The sequence below is a fragment of the Phytophthora sojae genome (assembly GCF_000149755.1).
Source record: "Phytophthora sojae unplaced genomic scaffold PHYSOscaffold_5, whole genome shotgun sequence".
NCBI lineage: Eukaryota > Oomycota > Peronosporomycetes > Peronosporales > Peronosporaceae > Phytophthora > Phytophthora sojae.
Genome location: NW_009258119.1, coordinates 2,806,025 through 2,830,644, shown reverse-complemented (window position 1 = coordinate 2,830,644; position 24,620 = coordinate 2,806,025). Strand labels below are relative to the sequence as shown.

Sequence of the window (24,620 nt, the reverse complement as noted above, 5' to 3'; positions counted from 1 at the left end):
GGCAAAAGGAATATGCCGATCGACGAGGGCGACGACATCTGGAGACGTTCGCCGTGGGCGATCGGGTACTGCTCTCTACGACGGGCATGTCGCCAAGTTTGGTGACGAACTTAGGCGCGAACAAGCTCGCGCCCCGATTTATTGGACCTTTTAAAGTGACGAAGGTACTCGGTGACGCCTACACGCTGCAGCTCCCTACGGCACTCCGGCTGCACCCTACGTTCTACGTTGGCCGACTGCGACGATACCATCCCGCTGCCATTCCCGGCGGCGCCGATGACCATGCCCAAGTCGATCATGACGCTGCGCCATCGCAGCGTCTGCCCGAGGTTCGCGCATCTGCATTCCAGCGCGACGGTCCTGCTCCCCTAGTGGACGCTACTGGGAACCAGCGTCACATTGTCGAAGCCATTCTCAACCACGACGACCACCGAGATGCACCGCAGCGCGCACGCACGGATCGCGGCACTCGTCGCCGCGATGGAGAGATACCTTCGCACCGCCGGTATCTGGTTCGATGGCTTGGCCCGATGGACGACAGCTGGGAGCCACGCGAGGTCCTACTCGCAGATGTCCCCGACTGCATGGCGGCGTACGAGACGTCGCTTGCAGAGGGCGCGGCGGCGAGCCGTGCCTAACTCAACGAGTGCCTCGTAAGTGCGGACAGCCCAGCGGCGATGCTCGACTTCAGACGACGGACGACCTTCGCTGTTCCAGGATTCGCGGCGACCTGACCCACGGTGAAGTCACGGTACGTACCACCGCGACGAACTCGCTTCGTGCCACGCCAGCGCCGGACCAGCTGCACCAAGATCGCTCCGTTGAAGCCCACGCTGCTGCTGCGGTCGCGCAGCAGCCGGCCCTTGATGACGTCCGAGACACTGCTGCGCTGCTTCAATCACTTCGCGCGCGCTGTCGGCCCGCGCCTGCCAAGTAGCGTCACGTCCGCCTCGCGAAGCTCTGCAGTTCCTTTCTAGAGTTTAGATATGTGTATGTTCCAATCTTGAGTAGGGGGTGGTGTGACAGGCCACTGTCACACAGGCGCCACCGCGTGTGCGCGGTGGCCAATCAGAGCCCATTATAGGTTTAATGGCTGGGACGGTCTCGAGTGCCGAGACCGTCTCGGCCCTTAATACCAGAGTTCAATTTGCCTTCTACTTCCTCTGCTTGTGTAAGCATGTAACGGGCTGCAGTTAGCCCGTTACACGTAGCTTGACGAGGCTGCTATGATTTGTGCATCTCGTGTCGGGGCTGAGCACTTCAATTGAGCACCCCTAGTAAGTCACCTGTACGTTGCTTCTGCCTGTGCCACGCCGAGTGGCACAATGGCGCGTGGGCCACGCTCCCTGGATGATTGCCTTTTGTACCCAATGGATTAACTTCACGTTCGCAGGATACGTACGACCCGAAAATGCCTACCACGGTGCACTACTGGTGCGCCCCCAACACAACAGTGTCCATGTTTTTCAGACCTCGTGAAGCAATGTAGAAACGCTACGTATTATTGCTGCTGCTGGGCATGCGTATTTCCCAGCGTCTAGAAGCTACCAGGTTCGATAGTGGTTGTACCGTGCAACAACAGCTTCTACCGATAATAATACGTGGGCAATGCAATCTGTGCTGGAAGATTGCAACCACCAATAGCAACTAATGAATTGTTGTGTAACAGGTCTGCCTCGAGGAGGCTCGCGAGCTGCTACAGCACCGACCCGAGCTCGTCGAGATGGTCTCTCGCGCGGCGGCGCTCTGAGGCTGTGTGACCCCGCGCGCGGCCTATTTAACTCGCAGTAGACATAACACGTTTGTAACATGCACACCCCGTTTGCCCCCGAACGAACGATGCACCGAAAAAAGCGTCCGGTGCCTGCAGCCGAAAAAGGCAACTTCCGGAGCAATCACTCCGTCGTGACGAGTCCCAAAGATGAGCTGGCCCATTTCTGACCGAAGGTTGCGTTCATTGCCCCGCTACCGCTCGCCAACTCGAAGCATGCGCAGGTTGAACTCGGCGCTCGGCAGGCTGAGGATTGCCATGACCACGACCATCGCCACTACCGCCGCTCGACACCGTCACTACATGTAAGGTAGGAGCGGAGTGGCCGCTGCCGCTTCAGCTGGCTGGCGCCAGCACCGGCTGGCGGTGCCAACAGCAGCAACAGTGACAGCGGCGTAGACGCATCTGCCCCACGACCTCTTCGACCTCCCCAACAACCATGGCGTCGTCGTCGCCGCCGTGCTGCACACCAAGCAACTCATTGCGCTCGGCGAGCCGGAGCGACGTCGCGGCCGTGTGCGTGCGTGCATAGCTCGGAGAGTCGCAGAGCAGAGCAGAGCGGAGCTGGCGTGCCGTCCGTCCGACCGCCCTTCAACTCATTTGCTCTCGGCGTGCGTGGATCCCAGGCCACGATAAGGAGCGACCTCTTCTACATACTGTATCAATACCTATTCATGCTCATACATCCGCGCCGTCGTGGCAGAAGTTGAGGCTGAAGCCGTCCGTCCGCCCACCAACCGGGTGTCGTTACCGTCGGCGCTGCCCACGTTTGAGTTGCCCTGCTGTTCTTCGCTTTCGTGGCGATGTACGCCGCTGGTTCCGTTACAGCGCGGGTGTAGCGCCAGCGGGTAGTCAAGGCCTCAAGCCGCTGTTTCGCTGCCTAACGCGCCGAGCCCTAGCCTAGGCTTCCTTCCTCGCATTGCCGACGGGGGTCATCCAGCTGTTGGCGAGCTCCTTCCTGCACGCGCTGCGCTGCGAAAGAAATCACCCCAACATCCAGCCAGCGCTGTATGCGACGCCGCGGGCGGTGCTACAAGTGCTTTGGTGCTGTTACTGCTCGCCACCAAGCAGGCAAAGGGGAGAGCAAGCCGAGTCTGCGCGAAACCAGAGACCGGCAGTGTCAATGTGACAAAAGTGCATATAGGGGGTTGGGTGCCCGCAAGCCCGGGGGAGGCCAAGAGAGCGACCTGCGCGACCGGATCTCGCTCGCTGGTCCGGTGCGATGTGTGCGCTCGCCGGCGACGACAGCGTAAGACGCGGAGGATCCTCCTTCGTGATCCTCCGTGTATATTGTTTGGCCTGTCCGCCGGTCGGGCAACGAGCCTCAAGCAAGCATGCAAGGCAAGGCAGGCATGCACTGTCGTCGAGCGGATGGTATACCGCAACGCAACGCCGCTAATGTACACTACACGCTGAAGACAGCAAAGGCTGCTCCACACCTTCTACGAGCCCTGGGGAGAGCCGGGCTCCTGGGCTCTTGGGTGAACCCAAAAAGTCGCGAGCTCGGGCTCCTGGGCTCTTGAGGTCAATAGGTTAAGTGAAAGGAGCCCTCCAGAACTGTGAGCCCTCGTTAAGGGCTTCCCCTCACCTGTGTTAAATATCTCGCTGATGATTGGCCGTCATTGAAGTATCTCCAGGTTCTAACCTGAAAAGGCATAGGAAAGAGGACTTCTCCTTGAGGGGAAGGAAGGACGATCGGCGACGCTGGGGTGGCCTCGGAGCGGCTGTCCACATATGAGCGGCGCGAGACCTTCTAGTGTGGTTATCTTTGAGCTCGATCTTGTAGCGTGGCGCATCAATCACGCGAAGTTGCTCGCCTTAAGTCTAGGTAAAATTGGCCAATCAGATATTACTATGAAGAGCCCGTCATAGATTTGAAGCTAAATTTGGGGAGCTCTGGAGGGGAGCCAATGGGGAGCCCGAACCAGGGCTCCTTGATCTCGTACTTACCATGAGGGAGCCCGTTTTGTGCGACTTTTGGCTCTCGTATTAGGGGGAGCCAACTTTTGAAGTAGACGGGCTCGGGCTCGTAGAAGGTGTGGGCTGCTCAGCTCCGCCCGCAGGACGACGGCTCGACCATGCGATAGTAGGGGAACGGGGCGAGTCGATGGAAGCCAAAGGCGGGTTGCGGCGCGCTCGCCGAGTCGTGTCGTGTCGGTGGGCGACGCCGCCCGCGTAGCGGTCCATGGGCGTCGGGCGGAGCTGACTGCACTGCAGACTGCATGGCCCACGTAGCGCTGGCGCTAATTTTTGATTTTTTTTTTGCATTGTCGAGCGGCGCTCGCGAGCTCTGCCGCCGGCCACGCCGATCGGAGCTCATGGCGCTCGCGGCCTCCGAGCTGATTCGGCTGCTGGCAAGTTTTCCAGCGTTGCAAGCTTGCTGCTTGCTGCTTGCTGCCCCCCCCCCCCCCCCCCCCCCGCCCTCCGCCCAAATAGCGGCGACCGTGTCCCGGGCCCGAAAGTTGAAGCACTTGATTGAGTCCGGTGACGCTCGACCCTAGCCCGCTATCCAGTGGCGCGGTCTATGCACGCGACGCGGCATGGAGTCAGTCGACGGGCCATCGAGCGAAACGGGGGCTGGCTTGCGGCGGCGATTCTACCCGAGTATCATCAATATCTTTCGCCAGCGGCAGCGGCAGCGATCGATCGCTGGCGTGCCTGGGCAACGGCGCCGCCGCCGTGCTCGTTTCGCTGTCGTTGCAGCGCTCAATGAGTGTTTCGGGCGTTGAAAATCCAACGCTGGCTGGCTGCTGCTGCTGCTGGCGGCGGACCGATGGGCTTTGGGATCCGGAAGGGAACGCCCTCGCTGCTAATATCCCTACTGACGCACGTCCCACGCCGCCGCCGAGGCGAGCGATGCATGCATCCGGGCCGCCCGCCCGCCCGCAGACGAGGAAGGAGGGAACGTCGCCGGCCCCTGCAAAAACACGGCGTTGGAAAGCGTAGGTGGCGGCGAGCGCGGCGGCCCGCATGCACGAAGTACATGCATGAAGCGGTGTGCTCTCTTCGGCACCAACGCGTTGGTTGGTTTTTGCTGGCTGCAGTCGCGTCGGGATCCCCCGGGCCGTGTCAACCCGAACGAAACGGGCCAACCGGGCGCTTCCGGGCTGGGCGCCACGGGCCACGACAATGCGCTCGAGCAGCTCGAGCTCAGCTCAACGGTGGCCACCACCACCCACCCACCCGCGAAGGCTCGCAGACCAAGCCGAAACTTTTGGGCGCTCGACTCACTCACTGCGACAGCGAGCGGCGGTGGATTCCCCAGGGCGCCGCCGAGCCCCAGCCGGCGCGCAGAAAGCGGGGCCGCTGCCCAGGGCGAGTGGCCCACGAGTCGAGCCCAGCGCCCAGAGCGGCTGGCGGCACAACGCGACGGCATCAGCTCATAGTGAAACCGAGTCGCGGCGTGCAAGAAATAGAACGCGGGGCTAGGGGTCGGAACTTGCCTCGTCTGGTCGTCTCGTCGCCGAGTCGCGGCCCTGTCATTGCTGGTCGCCCTCCTCTTCTCTCTCGGACGCTCATTTACCGAAAGGACTCGTGGCGACACAGTGCTCTTCCTTCCTCTCGAGGCCTCATAGCACACCGCTCAAAGCTCTCAGTCGGTACATCAGCCCCCAGCAGATACGCAGGAACCCCCAACAAAGGGCCCGAACCCGCACTAAAGCAACAGCAAAACAGCCATGCGCCAGCGCACCCGCAGCGTCGTGAACGTGCGCGAGTACTTCCGCGCGGACGGCAGCGACGACGAGGACGCCGAGGACTGGATGGCCATCGCCATGCAGGGCGCGCCGCCCCGCAAGCCTCGCACCGTCGGCGTGGACGCGCTCAAGCCCAAGAAGGCGCGCGCGCGCACGTCGACGTGCGACTCGCTGGCCGAGACGGACGACGACACGGACGACGAGGAGGACGACGGCATCCTGCGCGTCCGCGCGTGCAGCCACGACCGGCGCATCAGCTTCGACGACGACGTCAACGTGGTGGAGATCCCCGCGCGCTCGAGCTTCGACGCCGACTACAAGCGCCGCGTCTGGTACTCGCAGGACGAGCTGCGCCGCAGCCAGGAGTGCTGCTAGGCGGCGCAGACGACGCAAGAAAAGCAAACGACGCAACCCCCTCGCGGGCCTGGAGGAGATGGAACTCCTCTTCTTCCTCTTGGCGACGTGGTGGCCCGGACCCAAACGGATGGAGTCGTCTGGCCAAGCCAAGAGAGAGAGACGGAAATCGGAGGATCTTCCCTCCTTCAGGTGGCGCCCAGCAGACTGCAGGCGTCGCGTCGAGAGCGGAGCTTGCCGGCGCGACGTACAACCCCGTTCGAGCTCACGTGGCTCGAGGCCTGGAAGTCGCGCGGCGCCAGTTGGTTGTTTATTTATCGAGTCGAGCGCAGACCACCCCACCCCACCTACTTACTTTACTACTCTAGGTCGGCAGGTAGTGCATTGTTGGCAAGCGATTCGAAGTGATAGGATCCCTACATGCGAAATACACTCCTGAAGGCACAAGCGAAGCTCTGTAACATGCAACTTTATTTATCCCCCTCACTACAACGTCTTGGTCTGCTCAATTTCCTCCTCACTCATTTCAACCGTCGAGCGCAACAAGTTCGTCAAGGCCGACAGACAGACAGGGGCGGCCTCGACACCTCGACACTTTCGGCCGCTTGCTGGCCCCATGATGTAAATAGAAGGAAAGCGCCGGACATTCGGTAAAGGAAGCGGGAAAGCGCGAAGGAATCAATGCTCATTTAACCCAGCCTGGAGCGCCAGCTGGCACGGGGTCACCTTCGCGTCGGCACGCTCCAGCGCTGGACGCTGGGCGCTGGACGCACCAACATGGCAACAAGCGGCGTCATCGCCGTCAACACCGAGGCTCAAGCTGAAGCTGAAGCTGAAGGTGCCTGCCACCTCTCCCCTTATCATCGTCGTCGCTGGTTGTGCTGGTTACGAGAGGTGGAAGCTGCACTGGCCTTCGTGGATGCAGAACAGCAGGCGCTGCTTCATGATCTCGCGCGTCGAGTAATCCGGCAGCTTGAGGTAGTTGGTGCACGTGGAGGCGGACGGCAGCACGGCGTCGTTCAGCTCCGAGTCGCCCGCCTCAGTGAGCTTGCGCACGACCGTGAGCTTGGGCTCGAGGCTGCGCAGGCCGCCCAGCGGCAGGCGGTTGGCCCCCGTCACGAAGCGCACGAAGAGCCGCTGCTCCTCCACCGTCAGCTCGCACAGGATGGACACGAGGTTGGCGATCGCACGACTGTCGGCCGTGTAGCCGTGGTCGCACACCATGTGTTCACGCAGATCCACGCCGTCGCGATCCCACATGGTGCTGCCGGCGCCGCGGTCGCTCAGCAGCGCCTCGAGCTCGCGCACCTCGAAGGCCTGCAGGAAGCGGAAGAGCTGCCGGTCGCCGCCGCAGATCTGCTCGAAGCCTTGCCTGAACGCCTGCACTTGACTCGTGATCGTTCGGTCCAGCAGGAACTCGAGGTTCAGCGTCACGTACCGGTGCAGCGAGTCCAGCGTGACAGAGACGTCTTCGCCGCCGGCCTCGAGCGGAATCTCGTCGGCGCCGACCATCGTGAACGAGAGGCACAGAGAATCCACCTCCTCCGTCCACGCAGCCACCTCCGCCGACGATTGGCCCGACGTCGCCGCGTACTTGGTGGCCAAATCGCGCAGATAGCGCAGCGAGTTGGCGACGGCAGGATCCAGCTCCTCCACGAACGAGAGAGACTTCTCCACGCTTACGCCGCCGCCCACCATCTTCTCGCCGCGCAGCGCGCGCAGGAACGGCCGAGCGAACGGCAAATTCAGCAGCCGCTCGTCCAGGATGGCCTGCCCCACAAAGCGGCCCAGGAATCGGAACCACGTCAGCACGTCCACTTCGTCCCCACTGAGAGACGACGCATCAGCTTCCAAACTCGAAGAATCACTTGACTCACAAGATGATTTCGCTTCGTCCAGCGCCGGGTCGTTCAGGTACGGCTTCGGGTACAAACCAAACGGAGCTGTCACAGGCGGCCCGCCGCCGACGTTGCCACCGGCGAGCGAAGCTTCACTGAGGTAGTTGAGAGACTCCACCTCCGACTCCAGCACCTCCGGGCTCTGCGCCAGGTTCTCCACCAGCATATCCACATCGCTTCGGGTGATCGCGGACGTCATTACGTTAAGAGGCGTGCCCTCACACAGCGGCGATACATGCTTAGTCACAGCTCGGTAATCCCGCTCAAACATTCGGCGACCCGAGCGCGAAACCATGCGGTCTCCATCCATCACCACGATGCCGGCGTCCGTTCCGGGAAAGTTGACGGTATCACAGTGCGCGCACTGCAGCACTGGATGGTTCACCTTCTTCGTGTGCCGAGGGAAAACCTTGGCCAGATACTGCACTTCCTCGTCACTCAAGATCCACCACTTGAGTGCGCATCCAGCTGATGTCTTGTCATCGCCTTCTTCACCCTTGCACTCACACGCCGCAGCCGCAGAATGCCAGTCGTGGTCATCTAAGCACTGAGCGCACTGCGGAACCGAATTTCTAGAGATCTTCCGCCGTGCTGACTTGGAAGAAGGAGCGCTCTTGGCTTTAGCTTCAGTTGCGTCGCGTTCGCTTGAGGTCTCCTTGTCCGCAACCTTCTTCTCATGCGTAAGCAGTTGGTGGTGCACCGAGCAGCTCGGAATGTGTAGCGTCTTGCACTTTGAACAATGATACACTGCAACACGATGGTACCCTCTAATCGCAAGAGAGCTCTTGGCTTGGGCTGTCTTAGAACCCTCTGCATCATCTCCAACTGCCTCACGCTTTTGCTCCGTGTCTATTGTGTCGGACGCTGCACTTGCTAGATCGTCATCTCTCCACAACTGCAACTGCTTTGCCTGAATCTGTTGACAGACAAGCGTGAAGAATTCGGTCGTTGGTCCCAGACCCGTACCGACCTCCCCGAGGAACTCAATCTCGATTACCGCCTTCTTTCCACCGTAAATTGCCACCAACTTCATTGCCGATTGCAGGAGACGAGATCGAGCCACTCGCACTTTCAGCCGTGGAAGCTTCACCATTTGAGAAATGTTGTCTAAGCCGGATGTCCGCGTGCGACTTGATCCGTCACGGTAGCGGCGCCGGCCGCCACTAGTGGTTGGCCGAGTCTGGTGCACTGGGGCTGGTTCTTCCATCACGGCCTTCCTCCACACCGACCGACACAAATACTGAATAGCCCTCGAACATCCACACGTCGTCGCGTACATGAAATGACACCGCGTCTCGAACTCGAGCACGAACGCAAACTCATTCACCAGACGGAAACACCACTCGGGAAGGGAGTTCGTAACCACACGGACAGGCTGCTGCAACGCGCGCCGAACTTGGAGACTGAGATAGCTGTTCACAAAATTGAGCGGCGCTCCAAACGATTTCCCAACACACTGGTTACGCACAAGCTTCAGCAAAAGCAACAAGTCCCACACATCATCCCACCACTGGCCCGTCACTACAGATACTCCTGCGTCTGAAGTGGCCGTAAATGCTGCCGCAATTTTCAAGTCCTCGCCAGCAGACTCCCAGCCACTCGCGTCTTCAGAAGAACTAGCAGCTACTCGGAACGTGATATCATGAGGCGACGCTGTCCAGATACGCGATCGAGATGATGAAGAAGTCGCAGTCGCTGAGTCACTCCGCTCCACATTCGCCTTACCATCCGCCTTCACACCTCCAAACTTGACGATCGCTTCAAGGATGCTCATGTCAGACGGAAGAACCTGCCCCTTGTATGTAGCCACGACTCTCCGCGGCTTCACGACATCGTTTGCAAACTCCCCGCTCTCGTCTTCCGCCGCTTCTTCACTCTCAGCATCTGTACCGGTTAACTCATCCAGAATGGACTCAGCGCTTCCGCCTCTGCCAAACAGCTTGTCGGCAATAAAGTCCTCCATCGTCTCGATCCTAGCAAGGGGCTCCACGAGCACAACAGTGTCATGCACCGTGCTCTTGTTGGACTTGTAGTTGCTTCCATTCCGCTTCGACGAAGTCTTCTTCATCCAGCGAAGAGGGGTTTCTTCCGACTCCTGCTCCTCGCGCGAGTCGGCCTGTTGGGTGCTCTGATCTTCATTGTCCGGCTCCGCTGCAGGCTTCGTCTCCTCAATCAGTACGTGAACCTTGATGTGCTGCGTCAACTGATCCAAGTCAGTTGCGACGCTACCCGATGAAAGCCCCATGTCAGGCGATGCGACAGAAACCGAGAACGCGTCCTTTTCCGAAGAGATGGCGTCCTGCAAGCACCGCAACAGCGATGCCACGAAACCCGCGCCATCACCCTCATCTCCTTGCGCCTCCAGCATTCTAGCAAAGACTTGCTGGCCTTGATCGCTCGACAGAATCTGAATGAGCACTTTCACTAGACCGCTGCACGCGAGCTCGTGTGCCGTCAGGAAGTCGTCCCCTTGAGCAACAAAGTCCCGCAGCTTCAGTAGTGCATCGAGTAGTGACGAAGGCTGATCAGTTTCGGTTGAGCCGGTGGATGTCAATTTTGTTTGAAGCTCTTCCACGAGGCCCTCCAATTGAGCCATCACGCTAATGATTGAACTCTCATTGCCGAAATACTCGCGAGCCAGCCGGGCTGAAGTGGATTGAATTTCCTGCAAGTCGCTTTCAGCCCCATCGTCCTGCTTGGGGCTGAACGCGTAGAAGCGGATGATGCTTGCAACACCGTGGCGCTCGAAAATGCCCGTCGCTGCCTCCTGCGCGCCAGCGTGCTGCAGAGGCACCTCGATAATTCGCAGAGCAAGTTGCACGGGTACGAAGTCCTTCTCGGCCTTAACCAGCGCAGACACGGACGTTGCTGTCGAGTCGTTGCGCTTAGGACGCAGTACACGGGCAAGGAAAGCTGCAAGTCTGGACAACTCGGTGCGTTCTTGGGCTGTGAAAGGCTGCTGGCTGGCATGCATCAGCGAGCAGCTTCTGAAGATGACACCGAGGCAGTCGTAGCGCAAATCAGCGCGCGAAGTCACGTCGTAGACCTTAATAATCAGCGGCAAAATTGCATGCGCCAAGGCGAGCATCTCAGGGGGGATCACGTCCCTCGAGGTGAGTTCTTCGGCAATGGGGAGCACCACAATGATCAGCTTCAACGTCTCACGCAGTAGCTGGTTCTCGGAAATCACTTCCGGCTTGGCCAGCAGCGCCGTCACGATAGGCGGAAGCTTCACGAAGCGCAAGTGTGACGCGGTCGCAATGACCGAGGACGCGCTCATATCGCTCGGAACACAGGACAACAGACACGACAGGAAGCGCAGCATGCTGGTGTACCCCGTCGGTGACAACTGCGAGGACGCGCTGCTGCCCGCGGAGCCTTCCAAGTTGGCGTAGGACGTGAGCTTGGTCAGCAGCAGGCCGCAGATCTCCTCCGTCGCCACCATGGACGCGAACTCCGCGTTCTCCGAGAACGCCGTGCTCTCCCCGAGCTTCTGCAGACACGCGAAGCTGCTCTGCAGGATCTCGTTGTCGAAAGAGCGCAGCAGGTTGGTGATGTAGGGCAGGCCCTGGCGCATCTTGCCCTCCATCGAGAGCGGGAAGTCCGTGCAGAGCTGGCAGACGATGCGCGCGGCGCGGCGCTGAATCTCGAGCGGGAAGAAGTCGACGAACTGCAGCAGCGCCACGAGGCCGTTCTCCTGGATCACCTCCAGCCGGTACTGCGCGCAGAGCTGCGCCGCGCTGGGGCCCGCCGTGCTGGAACTATTGCTGTTGTTACTGCTGTTGTTGTTGTTGCTGCTGCTGCTGGAGATGAGCGCGGCCTCCGCCTTGCACACGATGCGCTCGAGGATCTGCAGCGACAGCTCGGCCACGTCCATATACTCGATCTCCAGCAGCTTCTCGCAGAGCGACGGGATCACCTGCTCGGCCGCCGCCTTCTGCACGCCCGCGCCCGGGAACAGCTCGAGGATCGTGGACAGCGCGCGCGCCGCCAGTAGCAGCACGTCCATGGAGCTGGGCAGGCGGATGAGCGTCACCACGGCGGGCACGAAGGCGTCCACGCTGAAGCCCGAGACGGCCACCGCCTCCTCCGAGGACATGGACAGCGTCTCGCAGAGCTCCGACAGCGCCTCCATCTGCGCGTGCACGGGCTGGTCGGCCGCGAGCTGCGTCAGCAGCCGCTGGAAGCGCGCGTTGCCCGCGCCTCCCCCGCCAGGGACGCCCAGCAGCTGCGAGAAGGGGAACATGCCGCCGAGCACGGAGCCGTCGCCCGCGCCCTGCAGCTGCTCCAGCAGCCCGCGCAGCGACTGCGGCACGCCCGCGCCCTCGGCGTCCGCCTCGTGGCTGAGCGCCTCCAGCGCCTCCAGCATGCGCGCGGCGTTGGATCTGCGCGCGCCTCCTCCTCCTGTTGCTCCTGAGCGGCGTGAGGCGGCGGATGGCGGGGACGAGGCGGCGGAGGACGCGTCGCTGTTGCGCAGGAAGCCGCCGCGCACGAGCGCCTCCTGCTCCTCCGCCTCCAGCTCGTCGAAGGCCGCGTTCAGGAACTCGTCGTCGTCGGCGCTCGCGTCGCTGGCGTCGCTCAGCGAGCGGCGCGCACTCATCTTCCCGCTGCAGAAGGCTTCTTCCAGAATGCGCCGGCGGGTGAGAACACAGATCGGAAGAAAAAAAGTGACATTTTACCGCGATAGAATGACATGGATGCAAAGTGTACCCATTTTCTGCGGTTGAAGGGCTTGCTGGTGCCGTGACGGACGTGCGCACCAACACAACGACGCTCCATGGGCTGGAGTTGACGCACACACATTGGAATCCGTCGGAGGAAAGTAGGAATCATTTGCTGTTTTGGGGGTGTCGGGATGCCGAAAAATAAATTGATGCTGAAATAATTGCAATACATATTTCCAATATATTTATTGACCTGGTTTTCAAGACCCGTATCAATAATCTATTTCTCGGTTCGATTCTCTCATACAAAAGCCAAGTGCACTTGTAATTAGTCACCAGAGAAAGGGCAAATAATAATTTATTTACCTGATTTTCTCTACCAATATGATTATCTATTGGTCTGCTCTAGGCGCAATATATAAAAATGCAATATTCGGCAACCCTGTCGACACAATATCGTTGCCGGCAAGGGAGACTCCGTACCTGCGTACGCTTCGAGGGGGACTCCTTGTCGTATGGTCCCCTCACCATGGGATTTCTAGACACTTTATTCCAACGTAGCTACGTGACTACGAAGAAGTTTGAAGCTACCGTGCACGCATGATCGTTGCATTTTTCGAGTGCCTCATGCCAAGTAATGAGGCGCAAAAAGTTCATACCAATGTTTGTTTTAGCGTGCCATTTGAGAGAATTGAGACCGTTGAGGTGGCTACAGGCGTAACAGTGAATACAATGGAGCGGGGAGTAAATCGGTGCATCTTGAGCCAGCTTAGTGCACTGCTCGCTGAATGAGGCCAATCTCGTTGCGTGTTGCAGCTGACGACTCCTCAAGTGTGTCTAGGTATACATTTTTGATAACGACTTCGTGAATGCCTTACGTTTTTCACAACAAGAAAGTAAAAACGCATTGAAGAGTACGTCGTACGCTGCGCTATGCGGTTGCTATTGCGCCCTAGCTTCGTGAAATACCGTCAGGGCCTCAAGTCTCCGTTTATCTGCTTCCCCACGCCCAACGTTTGCGGTGCTAGTTGTTGCAGCAGCGCTCACGATCTCACTCATCGTGACACAAAAGTCCGATACTGTCTTAATAGTATTCGTCTTGACCACTATCCTCGATATTTTCGCCGCAGCTAGCACTAAGTGCAATGGCGCCATCGACACAGGATTACTGCGAGTCGCGGAAATTACCGATGAGGAAAGGGGCTTTTTGTCGCCAGTCAAGTCGCTAGTGACGAACGCCAAAAACCCGGTGACCACCACCGAGGACGAAGTCCGAGCGAAGCTTGGGTCGGTGGGTCTCGCAGAAAGAAAACGGTAACGGGGGGGCTAAAGTACTCGTACCAGGTTGAAGGGGTAAATCTCGATGGTTGGTTAAGGAAATGTGAGGCTGAACGACATGAAACCGGATGAGCGCGAGGTCTCCGACGCGCTGCGGATCTACGCCCTCAAGGACACCATTTCAGCAGCATAGTGAACAGCCCCCCCCCCCCGAGCTACGCATACAAATATCCAATGATCTCATGTCACATGCTTATCATCGTCGACAGCGGCGTGTCATTGTACCCATTCCGTTGAAACGCAAAGTGGAAGTTGAAGTGGTTGCAGTTGAATTGATGGACATTACATTGTATTTAGTGGGTGGACGAGCTGCCGTCCTGCCTTACACTTGGAAGCTGGGGTTAGCGGCCAGGCGCGCGCGCAGGTTGGCGGCGATCTGGTCGATGAACTGGAACGTGTCGAGGTAGTGCTCGCGCTTCATGGCGTCTCCGTGGACGAGCAGCGCCAGGTCCTTGGTCATCTGGCCGGCCTCGACACTCTCCACGATGCAGGCCTCGAGCTCCTCGCAGAAGAGCTTGAGCTGGCTGTTGCCGTCTAGCTTGGCACGGTGCAGCAGCCCCCGCGTCCACGCGAAGATGCTCGCGATCGAGTTGGTGCTCGTCTCGCCGCCCTTCTGGTGCACGCGGTAGTGGCGCGTGACGGTGCCGTGCGCGGCCTCGGCCTCCAGCGTCTTGCCGTCGGGCGTGAGCAAAACGCTGGTCATGAGCCCCAGCGATCCGAAGCCCTGCGCCAGGATGTCCGACTGCACGTCGCCGTCGTAGTTCTTGCACGCCCAGACGAAGCCGCCCTTGGACTTGAGGCACTGAGCAACCATATCGTCGATTAAACGGTGGCAATACCAGATTCCGAGCTCCTTGAATTGCGCTTCGTACGATTTCTCGTACATGTTCTGGAAGATGTCCTTGAAGCGGCCGTCGTAGCGCTTGAGGATCGTGTTCTTGGTGCTCATGTACAGCGGCATCTTGCGCTCCAGCGCGTACTCGAAGCACGACTTGGCGAAGCCCGTGATGGACTCGGTCGTGTTGTACATGCCCATGCCCACGCCGCCGTCCGAGCCCTGGAAGTCGTACACGTGGTACTCCTCGGGCTCGGCACCAGCGCGCGCGGGCGTGAACGTGAGCTTGAAGGTGCCGGGCTCGTTGGCCACGAAGTCGATGGCCTTGTACTGGTCGCCGAAAGCGTGGCGGCCAATGATGATGGGCTCCTTCCAGCCGGGCACGAGCTTGGGGATGTTCTTGCACACGATGGGCTCGCGGAAGACTGTGCCGCCCAGCTCGTTGCGCAGCGTGCCGTTGGGGCTGAGCCACATCTTCTTGAGCCCGAACTCCTCGACGCGCGCCTCGTCGGGCGTGATGGTGGCGCACTTGATGCCCACGTGGTGGCGCTTGATGGCGCGCGCGGCCTCGAGCGTCACCTCGTCGTTGGTGGCGTCGCGGTGCTCGAGCCCCAGGTCGTAGTACTCGATCTGCAGCTCCAGGAAGGGCAGGATGAGCTTCTCGCGGATGTCCTTCCAGATGATGCGCGTCATCTCGTCGCCGTCGAGCTCCACGACCGGGTTGGCCACGTGGATCTTCTGGATGTCGGTGCCCATGATGTACTGGCGGAGGAGCAGAGGGTGGTGCTGGGCGTGTGCGCGCTGGACGGCAAATGCAGGAATGAGCTGCGCAGACGGCGGCGGCGGCGACGCTGGAAGCGCAAGACCGCCAGTATCCGTCCTATCGTTGCGATGACGCACGAATTATGAGTCGGCAGAGAAGCTGAAATGGGCATTTACCCAAATAGATGGCCCTATTTCATAATGCACGTCAACATTTTAGTCGAAGCGGACAAGTGCAAGAACACTTGCAGCGGAGTTCGTTAATGAACGTTTGACGATCTCTCACGCGAGTTGGCGGCTTTATATGGCAGCCAGCCATACAGGGTCAAATCTGCTTAATTTTCAAGGTCATAGTTTCGTACGAGTCCATTGCGCTTAGCTGTCGGAGCACCTAAATTATATAGGGAAATCAAAGTCGGGCCCCAAGTACAGTAAGTAGGTCCCAACCTGGAGCGATCGATCGAAATGCAGCGCCGAGCTAGTAACGCATAACTACAGTAGCAAACACAAATACTCGGCATAATACAGCATTCGTTCTGCGTATGATATTATGAATAGAGTTCTTATTATCTTAATCTTAAAAGATGCCAGTCCTCAAAACAACACTTTCAGGGAGATAAGGCGTAAACGACATCCGCCTTTTATCAAACCCCACTATCGACAGCGAACGCCACCGAATGCTGCCCGCGCAGGCTGCGCATGAGTTCTGCGCCCCCATCCTTTGAAGATCGAACAGTTACCCTTTTTAAAGTACCCAGTTTACGTCGCCGTCGTCATCCAGTCGAGGTCTCTGGACTAGAAGTCTTTTCTCGCGCTGCGATTGGCTGCCCTGGAGGAAAGTTCCAGTGCAGATCCTGCACGGTTGTTGAGCATCATTGACTTCAACCAGGACGCGCAAGCGTGAAGGACGCGTGAAGGACGCATGAAGATGGCGCACAGATTGCGTTGTTCACATGGCAGCTCTGCTTGGGGGCATTCACGTAGACTTTGGAGGCAGTGGACCCATATTGGGACCATTTTTGATACGGCAGGACAGTCGGTGGCAGCACGCGCAGCTTCAGTTTTAATTACGCTACGCTACTGCTAGGACACCACTACAGCTTGTTTGCCAGCAAGAGTTGCCAACAACAATTTTGTTGGGTACTGCAACAACGTTACCCTGATCTACCTGACTGGACCGCGGGCATGTTGCTCAGTTCCTTGACGCCTGGATTGAACTTAATCACTTGGCTCGTCCAGTACGTTAGTGTTTCGTGCCTTTCGTGCCTTTCGTGCCTTTAAGGGTTGCCAGCCACCACGACACAAAGCTAACCTGGCAATCTTTTAAAGTTGGTTGGTTATTGGCGATACGATAAGATGATTTTACTAACTAGATAGCAGGGTTTCGGTCTACAAAGTAGCGCTGTCCTCGCCGTGCCGCGTGCGTTCATGAGCACTGGCGGCACTGGGCGAGCTGCTGGAGCGTTGTCGAGTTGATGCCTCTACTGATGGGGCCTCACCTTCTTCTGTCTGTTGATCGGCCGCTGTGCTGGTTCCTTCCTCGAGGGCGGCTTCTTCGGCCTTGACTTGGTCGTCGTCCTGCGGGTTGGCCATGGTGACGTCCGCGTCCGCTTCTTCAGTGGCTTCCGCCTGCTTCTTGGCCGGCAGCTTCAGCTCGGGCATCGCGTTCTTCGTAGACGCCGGCAATTCGGCCGACGACGTCGTGGTGCTGACGTTCGACTCGAGGTCGATCTCCTCCATCTCGTCGTCATCCTCGTCGTCGATCACAAAGCGCGGCACGCGCGGGTTGTTGTGCGCCATGGGCGTGGGGCTGCCTTCAGACGAGGAAGTGTCGCCGAAGCCCGAGGATTTGTTCTTGCCACGAGCACGACCGGTGGACTCGCCGCCGCGCTGCAGCATGTAGTCGCGGTAGGACGGCATGAAGTTGTGGTAGGCGTCCGCCAGGATGTCCGAGAGACTCAGCACCTCCTTCATGTTGTTGAGCACCTCCGAGTCAGGCAGCCGGTCGAGGTTCTTCTTGAACTGGCTCGAGTTGAAGGCCAGCAGGTGCACGAAGGCGAACGGGACCATCTCGACGCACAGGATGAAGTCCTTCCAGGCGAAGGTCTGCTCGTTGGTGATGCCCGGGATGAAGTCCAGCAGACTGTTCTGCCAGAAGGTGAGGAACACGACGCTCTTGACCGCGAAGAACTTGAGCACGGGGTTGAACGGCTGCAGGATGTGCCTCGTGGCCAGGTAGAAGAGCCACAGACCGTAGAGCGCCACCGAGTACGAGATGTTGTAGACCACGACGAGGATGAGCTGGTACGCGAGCGTGTGGTACTTGCCGCAGGCCAGCATGAGCAGCGACAGCGCCGCGAAGATGGGCTTGATGAAGACGAACTGGATGGTGGCGCGCTTGCAGAGCCGCAGGAGGCGGCCGTCGCGCCCCACCGGCTCGAAGCAGCGGCTGAGCGGCCACGGGTGGCGGATGTCGGGCTCGCTCTGCATCTTGAGCACGCAGACGGACTCGCCGCCGGCGAAGCTGAGCACGAGCGCCAGGAAGCTGTAGACCACGAAGGCCTCGTAGCAGTCGCGGATCGAGTCGAAATACAGCGCCTGGTTCACGAACGTCAGCGAGAGCAGCGAGCCCAGCGCGTAGACCGGCACCACCACGAGGATGCGCACGATGTAGCGCTGCAGCTGCGGCCGCGAGTAGTGCGCCAGGTGCTGCACGATGTTGTAGGCGCTCAGCAGCGTGGCCACCACGCAGCACGCGAAGGCCAGCAGCAGGCTCAGCGCGCGGTTCGTCTCCACCCAGTTGAGCGGCAGCCCCAGCACCTGCGCGTGGCCCGTGGCGTTGCCCAGCATGAGGCTGGACTCGTTGATGGCGTGCATGGGCGTGTCCATGGCGGCTAATGGCAGCAGTCAGTCCGCGACTGAGGGAGGGATGGCGGCGCCGCTGCTGCTGGTAGAGAACTACAGGGAGGGAATGAACATGATAACGGAGCGGTAATGAGACAAACTCGGCTAAGTGCGAATCATATGAGCGCGGCGATTGGCGCAAAAAGGGATTTACGCGCCGTGATTGGCCGATAAAGCGGGCAAAGACGAGTCCCCGAGAGGATATCCTTGGAGTCTCACGGCACATTGCCTCTTCGTCTGATACCAGGTGGCGGCGAGGATTGCTGCAGATCGGCCGCGGCGTAAGCTCACTTTCGACGTGCGACGGCATAACGTTTCGCGCGGCGATCGCATTATTAACGTTGCGAGTTTTCCCGCGGGTTTGCCGGCGGTGATGGCAACGATGAGGCCAGCATGACGCCAGACTGCAGACTCGCTTTAAGGACCTGGAAAATAGTGGCACGATGATTGTGGTGTTTCAGCAGATTATAAATTTCGATCAGGTACATCACAGATGCCGTAAACCGAGGGATTCGGCCTCTGGCTGTCTCTTTTCAGACAGCAGGCGCGTGCCTCTTGCCGCGCAGCTTTGCCAATTGCTGCCAAGTAGAGCTCTTCTCGGCCGTCGTGAGTCCTGCCACATTGCAGGCAGAGTGAAATCTGCCGAGGTATTGCCGATGGCTCTCAAACTTAGCAAATGAAGCGAGGTAACAGGTCGTGTGGCAAACGCCGTTAACTTGTAAATGGTGATGACAGTACATGTGTACTGAAACCGACGAGGACGAGGAGAACTACTGTAGCCTTCTCTGGCATACAGTTTAGCGGTAGGAAGTGCTGTGGTTGCAGCATTGCTGGCATGCCGACAACCCGATCAGCGACTTTGACCTCTGTACGCCTGATTGGCATGATAACCTCACACAAGCGGGAAGAAAACTTGAAGAGCGCCTTGTTACACGCTTACTTACCTTTTTCCTGCCCTCCCTTCGCAGTGCTTGCTACGGCCACAGTATCTGTTTGACACCCCAGCGTCAACTTTCAAGCCCGCTGATTGGTCAATTTGGCGCTTCACGGCGGACTCGTTGAAGTTGGGATACACAGATCATTCTCCCGGGTCGGTCACTCGTCGCCACTAGCGCCCCATGAGCGCGCGCACCAAGTTCCCCGCCGTCCTCATCCACGGTAAGAAGCCCCACCTTCTCTATCCACTGCACCAGTGTACTGTAGCCATCTCCTGACGCTTTGAGCCTCTTTTTCTATTGAATTTGCGTGCGTTGTGTGCAGGCGTCTTCGGCTTCGGCCGGCAGCGGCCGCTGTGGGGCCACTGGGTCCCGTACTGGCCCGAGCGCGAGCTGCAGCGCGTCAACCCCAACCACCTGCTGGTGGACGTCGGCGGCGTGTCCTCGGACCACGATCGGGCCTGCGAGGTGTTCTACCAATTGGTGGGGGGCCGCGTTGACTACGGCGAGCAGCACTCCAAAGACACAGGTAGCAGTGCTATTAGAGCTCGAGATGCCTGAAATTCCCATTGAAAACGGGTCATTTTTGCGCGTTTTAGGCCACGACCGCTACGGGGAGCAGTTCGACACGCCGCTGCACCCGGACTGGAGCGAGGACAACCCCGTACACTTGCTGGGCCACAGCTTTGGGTCCACGACGGCCATCGAGCTGTTCCAGATGCTGAGCGCCGACTTCTTCGGCGTCGGCAGCTCGCACAAGTGGGTGGCCAGCATCACGTGCATCGCTGGGCCCCTGACGGGCTCCACGCTGACCCACTTGATCGGCATGGAGGGCGTCCACGTGGTTCACGGAGGACCCGTCCACTTGCTGGGGATCGTGCTGGGCTCGTGGATCAAACTGTATTGGAAGTTCCCCATGCTCAAGAACGCCGCGGATCTGCACATGGACCACTGGAGCAGGTACTCGCTCAGGGACTTGCTGCTGGCCAACGGCCCGGTCAACTCGTCGCGGGATCTGGTCGTCCACGGTACGCTGCCCGAGCACCGCATCTCGCGCAACGCCGAGCTGCAGCACATGGACAAGCTGCACTTGCTAAGCATCACTACGTCGCCCAAGACCGTTCACCGTCCGTACGGCGAAGGTGTCGCAATTGCACTGCTGATACTGCTGCGTTGGGGCCGATTTCCGAAGTGGTGTCCGGCGTTGGCGAGGAACCGCGTCGTTAGATCAGTGGCCAGCGTCCTGGTTGTTGGCTATCTGCTATTCAAGCTGAAGAAGCTCGACGTGTCCAAGATGCCGACAATGTACGGCCTCAAGTGGCTCATCCGGCGCCGCGCCCGTAGCCTTCCGATGATCTTCGACGGCTACGAGCCTGGCAGCTGGGAGCACAATGACGGCGTGGTGAACATCCGCTCGATGTTGAGGCCGTGGTTCCCGTCGCCACAGGAGATGGAGAAGGAAATCAACAGCAGCGACTCGAGCCCGCCAGCTCCGTCCCTGCCAGCGACGTCGTCCACTTCATCGTTGAAAGACACAGCCCTGGCACGTTGCGAGTCCCACATCTCCATCGACGGATTCACCCGGGACACGGACGACGAGCAGCAGTCTCTCGGCCCTCGACGCTTTGAAAAGGGCCGCTGGTACGTCTACCGCGTGGACAGCAACCACCTCGCAGGGACCTACTGGGACAGCAACGCGGCCGACTTGTACACGAGCTTGTTCACGCTCATGAGCAAGGAGTACGAGCGGCAGTTGACTTCCTCTACCAATGGCGGACACCATCAAATGTATCGCCACGGCAGCGGCACCAGCATCCGTGCGCCATTCTATAGCTGAATGAGATCAGACACAATGATTCGTATGGGACGCGGGGGCAGACCACCTTGTTAACCACAAGAACAACATCTCTGTGATCTACTTCATCTTCTCCTCGTCATTTCACAACTGGAATCGCGTCGTCTAGGACGCATGGAGCCACCTCCCCTCAGTTCCACCACCACCAAGTTCCCAGTGGTCTTCATCCATGGCGTCTTCGGCTTTGGCAAGACACGGTCGATGTGGAATCGCTGGTGTCCATACAGGCCCGAGAAGATCCTGGACAAGCTGAACGAGAACCACATTGTGGTGCACGTCGGCCCCTTGACCTCGAACCAAGCCCGAGCTTGTGAGGCCTTCTACCAGCTCTTCAGTGGCCAAGTCGACTATGGCGAGCAGCACAGTCGTCGAACTGGACACGAACGCTTCGGTGCTACGTACAAGACGCCACATCCCAACTGGAGCGCCTCAAACCCTGTGCACTTGGTGGGGCACAGCTTTGGGGCTACGGAGCTGTATCAACTTGTGTGCGCAGACTTCTTTGGCGTCGGGAGCGACTATCGCTGGGTAAGAAGCATCGTGTCAATTGCTGAGCCAGACGGGGTTCTCCATGGCCCACTGGATCAGCGTGAGCGACGGCAAAATGACCCGAGGGAGTCCCATTTACCTTACGTACGTCGCCTGTGTGCTGTGGTTCCAATTGCACAAGAAATTTCCCGTGCTCAAGCCCGCGTGCGACGTCCACTTGGGTCAATGGAGTAACCTATCGCTGCGAGAAATGCTGGCTGTGAATGGCCACGTGAACAACTTCCAAGACTTGGGTGCCCATGACTCGGTACCATCGAGTCGCATCGCTCGCAACGCTGGACTCGAGCACCTTGACAAGCTCTACTTACTGACTATCGTGTCGTCCCCGGAGATCACGGCTCCTCCGGTTCGAGACGGTGATATTTTACCACGGAGCTTTCCGGAAGTGGCGAGCTCTTCTGCTGAGGTTCCGCTTCTTGCTCGGCTTCTACGTGCTGCTCAAAGTGAGGCGTACGAATGTGGTGACGCTGCCGATTCTGGACGTCTTCAAGTGGATCAGCCACCGCAATGCCAGAAACCTGCCACCGGTCTTCGATGGCTGTAACCCGGGGGCCGAACGACGGCTGTGTGAACACGCACTCGATGCTGGAGCCGTGGTTCCCACGCCCAATTGAGGCGGCAATTGGTACACGTAGTTCTCGAGAGAGAACTTTCACTGGCCTGGAAAAGGGTCGCTGGTATGTGTGGCATGTGCGGGGCAACCACTTTGCCGGGGCGTACTGGGACAACGACGCAGCAGAGCTGTAGAAGGACCTCTTCAGGCGCATTGTCAGCGAATACGAACACGACTACGCGACGTCACGCCAACGGAGCAATAGCCACGAGCACCGTGTCTGTCGGCAGAATGCGAAGGCGACGTGGATCTTCAGAAGAAACCAAAGTCAAGAAAGCCTTCGTGGGGAATGAAGCACCCGGTAGGTACTACCTATTATATAGGTAGATGGCTGGAGTAGGCCATATTGCGTGAATGATCCTTGGTCAAATCGATGCTCGAGACTTGCTAATGTACCAGCAAAAATAGTTTATTACCACGGTCCATGTTGCAGCGATGGCCAAACTTACCAAATCCAAAGTTTCTTGTCGCCATTTCAAGCTACATGCACACCTACATGCGAGGTAGCGCGCCATCTTGTTAAGCGCTCAACGCTAGGCCTATCTTTGACCTCGACGAATTCGGCGGCATTCGCTGCGCTGGCGCAACCTGCATCGGGTCCGACAATGCAAAGCAAACATTCCTGTGGTGCTGCAACCGCCAAGCTTCTCATTTCCACATCTTACGGCGAGCGTCGAGCAGCACCAAGCCGCATTGCGATCGTCTAGCGGAAGTACAACAGTGTAATGACATCCGGTATCACCAGCACCAAGCACCCAGTCGTGCTGATCCACGGCGTCTTCGGCTATGGTAAAACCCGTCCGCTGTGGAATACCTGGTCACCGTACTGGCCGGAGACGGCCCTGAGCGAGATGAACCAGAACCACCTCATGGTGGACGTGGGGGCCTTGTCGTCCGACCACGACCGCGCGTGTGAAGCCTTTTACCAACTGTACGGCGGTCGCGTCGACTACGGGGAGCAGCACAGTCGCGAGGCTGGTCACAACCGCTACGGTGCCACGTACGAAGCTCCACTGCATCCGACGTGGAGTGCCGCCAACCCCGTGCATCTCGTAGGCCACAGCTTCGGAGGCACCACAGCGCTGGAGCTGTACCAATTGATCTGCTCGGACTTCTTCGGTGTCGGTAGCGACTATCGGTGGGTTGTCAGCCTGGTCTCCATCGCTGGGCCCCTGACAGGCTCCACGGTGACGCACCTCTTCGGGCTGCACGAGCTGCGCATGGTACCGTATTCCCTCGGACACTTCATTGGAGCAGCGTTGGGGGTCTGGTTCAAGCTGCAAACGGACTGGCCCGTGCTGCGTCGAGTGTTCGACTTCAAGATGCCGCAGTGGCAGTGCGTGACCTCGTTCCGAGAGATTCTGTCGCCCTACGGACGCATCAACGGCTCCACCGACCTGGCAGTCTTCAACATCCTGCCTCGGGAGCGCATGAAGCGAAACGCGCAGTTGATCCACATGGACAAGATCTTCCTCGTCTCGGTCGCCACTTCCAGTCACGTCACGCTGCCCCGGGTCGAGATCGCAATGAGTACACTCGTCATCGCTTTGGCACTTGCAGCAGCATTCAACATTTCCACCGGGAACACGATATTGACCACTCTATCGATACTGAGCTTGCTCGGACTTCTCCCAGCGCTGCGCCAGCGTGTTCGAGCACTGGACTACGCCTCAATCCCCTCGTTGTACGCTCTTCTGTTGGTCATGCGCCGCCACGTACGGACACTTAACAAGATTTTTGAGGGCTTTGATCGGGAGCTGTGGAGTGAAAACGACGGAGCTGTGAATCTCCACTCGATGCTGCAACCGTGGACTGCATTGATCGACAGCAAGGTATCCAAGGAATCCGCCGACAGCGATACCGAGTCGACGACATCAACAGCGTCTTCACTCAGTGGCCTGGTCGAAGCAACCGAAGTTGCGGCTTCAACTTCGAATGAGCTCACTGAGGACCGAAACCTGAACATCAACCAAACTGGGTCAGACCTAGACCCAACGGATCCGGTCAACTACTCCGAGCTGAGGCGAGGAAACTGGTACGTCCATCGCGTCGAGAAGAATCACATGGCTGGAACACACTTCGACAGGGACTCGCCGGCACTGTTTCAACGGCTCTTTCGAGTCATGGCAAACCACTTCGAAAGTACACAAAGCCTCGACAAAGCCAACCTCTGAGTTGGTTGAATCCCTTGCCATAAGCTGAACCCAAGAGGAGAACGGGAGTTTGCTCAAGCGCAAGACCTTATCTTAATGCCCAAAAACTTTTCTCTAATTGACGTTGGCGAGCTGCAGCGGAAGTTCAGCAAAATATATGTACATACCCTTTGTCACCTTGCCTTCTTTCCTGTCCCTACAGCCTGAGGGTGCGTCACTCTTGCACTTGGCGTCCCTCGACCGAGCCGTAAGCATCGTCTTGTTACACATACAACACAGTGCTTTCGCCGACTC

General features: G+C 58.8%; 7 protein-coding genes across 7 annotated transcripts; 4 read left to right on the top strand and 3 right to left on the bottom strand.

Annotated features, from left to right (window-relative positions):
- Positions 1–4,758: 4,758 nt before the first annotated feature.
- On the top strand, positions 4,759–5,157 carry PHYSODRAFT_301828 (hypothetical protein; the record flags this gene model as incomplete). The annotated part of the gene is made up of 1 exon (XM_009530658.1): positions 4,759–5,157. One exon carries the CDS (start codon positions 4,759–4,761, stop codon positions 5,155–5,157), a length of 399 nt encoding a protein of 132 aa, XP_009528953.1.
- Positions 5,158–5,308: 151 nt separating this feature from the next.
- PHYSODRAFT_286270 (hypothetical protein) lies at positions 5,309–5,942 on the top strand. The gene has a single exon (XM_009530657.1). It carries the CDS (start codon positions 5,449–5,451, stop codon positions 5,839–5,841), a length of 393 nt encoding a protein of 130 aa, XP_009528952.1. The 5' UTR covers positions 5,309–5,448; the 3' UTR covers positions 5,842–5,942.
- A 763-nt stretch (positions 5,943–6,705) lies between these two features.
- Positions 6,706–12,087, bottom strand: PHYSODRAFT_508853 (hypothetical protein; the record flags this gene model as incomplete). The annotated part of the gene is made up of 1 exon (XM_009530656.1): positions 6,706–12,087. The coding sequence occupies one exon, from the start codon at positions 12,085–12,087 to the stop codon at positions 6,706–6,708; it is 5,382 nt and encodes a 1,793-aa protein (XP_009528951.1).
- A 1,955-nt stretch (positions 12,088–14,042) lies between these two features.
- Positions 14,043–15,311, bottom strand: PHYSODRAFT_507404 (hypothetical protein; the record flags this gene model as incomplete). The annotated part of the gene is made up of 1 exon (XM_009530655.1): positions 14,043–15,311. One exon carries the CDS (start codon positions 15,309–15,311, stop codon positions 14,043–14,045), a length of 1,269 nt encoding a protein of 422 aa, XP_009528950.1.
- A 1,395-nt stretch (positions 15,312–16,706) lies between these two features.
- On the bottom strand, positions 16,707–18,206 carry PHYSODRAFT_315654 (hypothetical protein; the record flags this gene model as incomplete). The annotated part of the gene is made up of 1 exon (XM_009530654.1): positions 16,707–18,206. The coding sequence occupies one exon, from the start codon at positions 18,204–18,206 to the stop codon at positions 16,707–16,709; it is 1,500 nt and encodes a 499-aa protein (XP_009528949.1).
- A 1,133-nt stretch (positions 18,207–19,339) lies between these two features.
- PHYSODRAFT_315653 (hypothetical protein) lies at positions 19,340–21,047 on the top strand (the record flags this gene model as incomplete). The annotated part of the gene is made up of 4 exons (XM_009530653.1): positions 19,340–19,379; positions 19,482–19,685; positions 19,756–20,908; positions 21,035–21,047. 4 exons carry the CDS (start codon positions 19,340–19,342, stop codon positions 21,045–21,047), a joined length of 1,410 nt encoding a protein of 469 aa, XP_009528948.1.
- A 1,851-nt stretch (positions 21,048–22,898) lies between these two features.
- PHYSODRAFT_505320 (hypothetical protein) lies at positions 22,899–24,347 on the top strand (the record flags this gene model as incomplete). Its single annotated transcript, XM_009530652.1, has 3 exons — positions 22,899–23,173; positions 23,237–23,667; positions 23,830–24,347. 3 exons carry the CDS (start codon positions 22,899–22,901, stop codon positions 24,345–24,347), a joined length of 1,224 nt encoding a protein of 407 aa, XP_009528947.1.
- Positions 24,348–24,620: the final 273 nt, after the last annotated feature.

Bases quoted from the DNA above. Each gene is read 5' to 3' on its own strand.
- PHYSODRAFT_286270 (XM_009530657.1), top strand. From the start codon at position 5,449: ATGCGCCAGCGCACCCGCAGCGTCGTGAACGTGCGCGAGTACTTCCGC.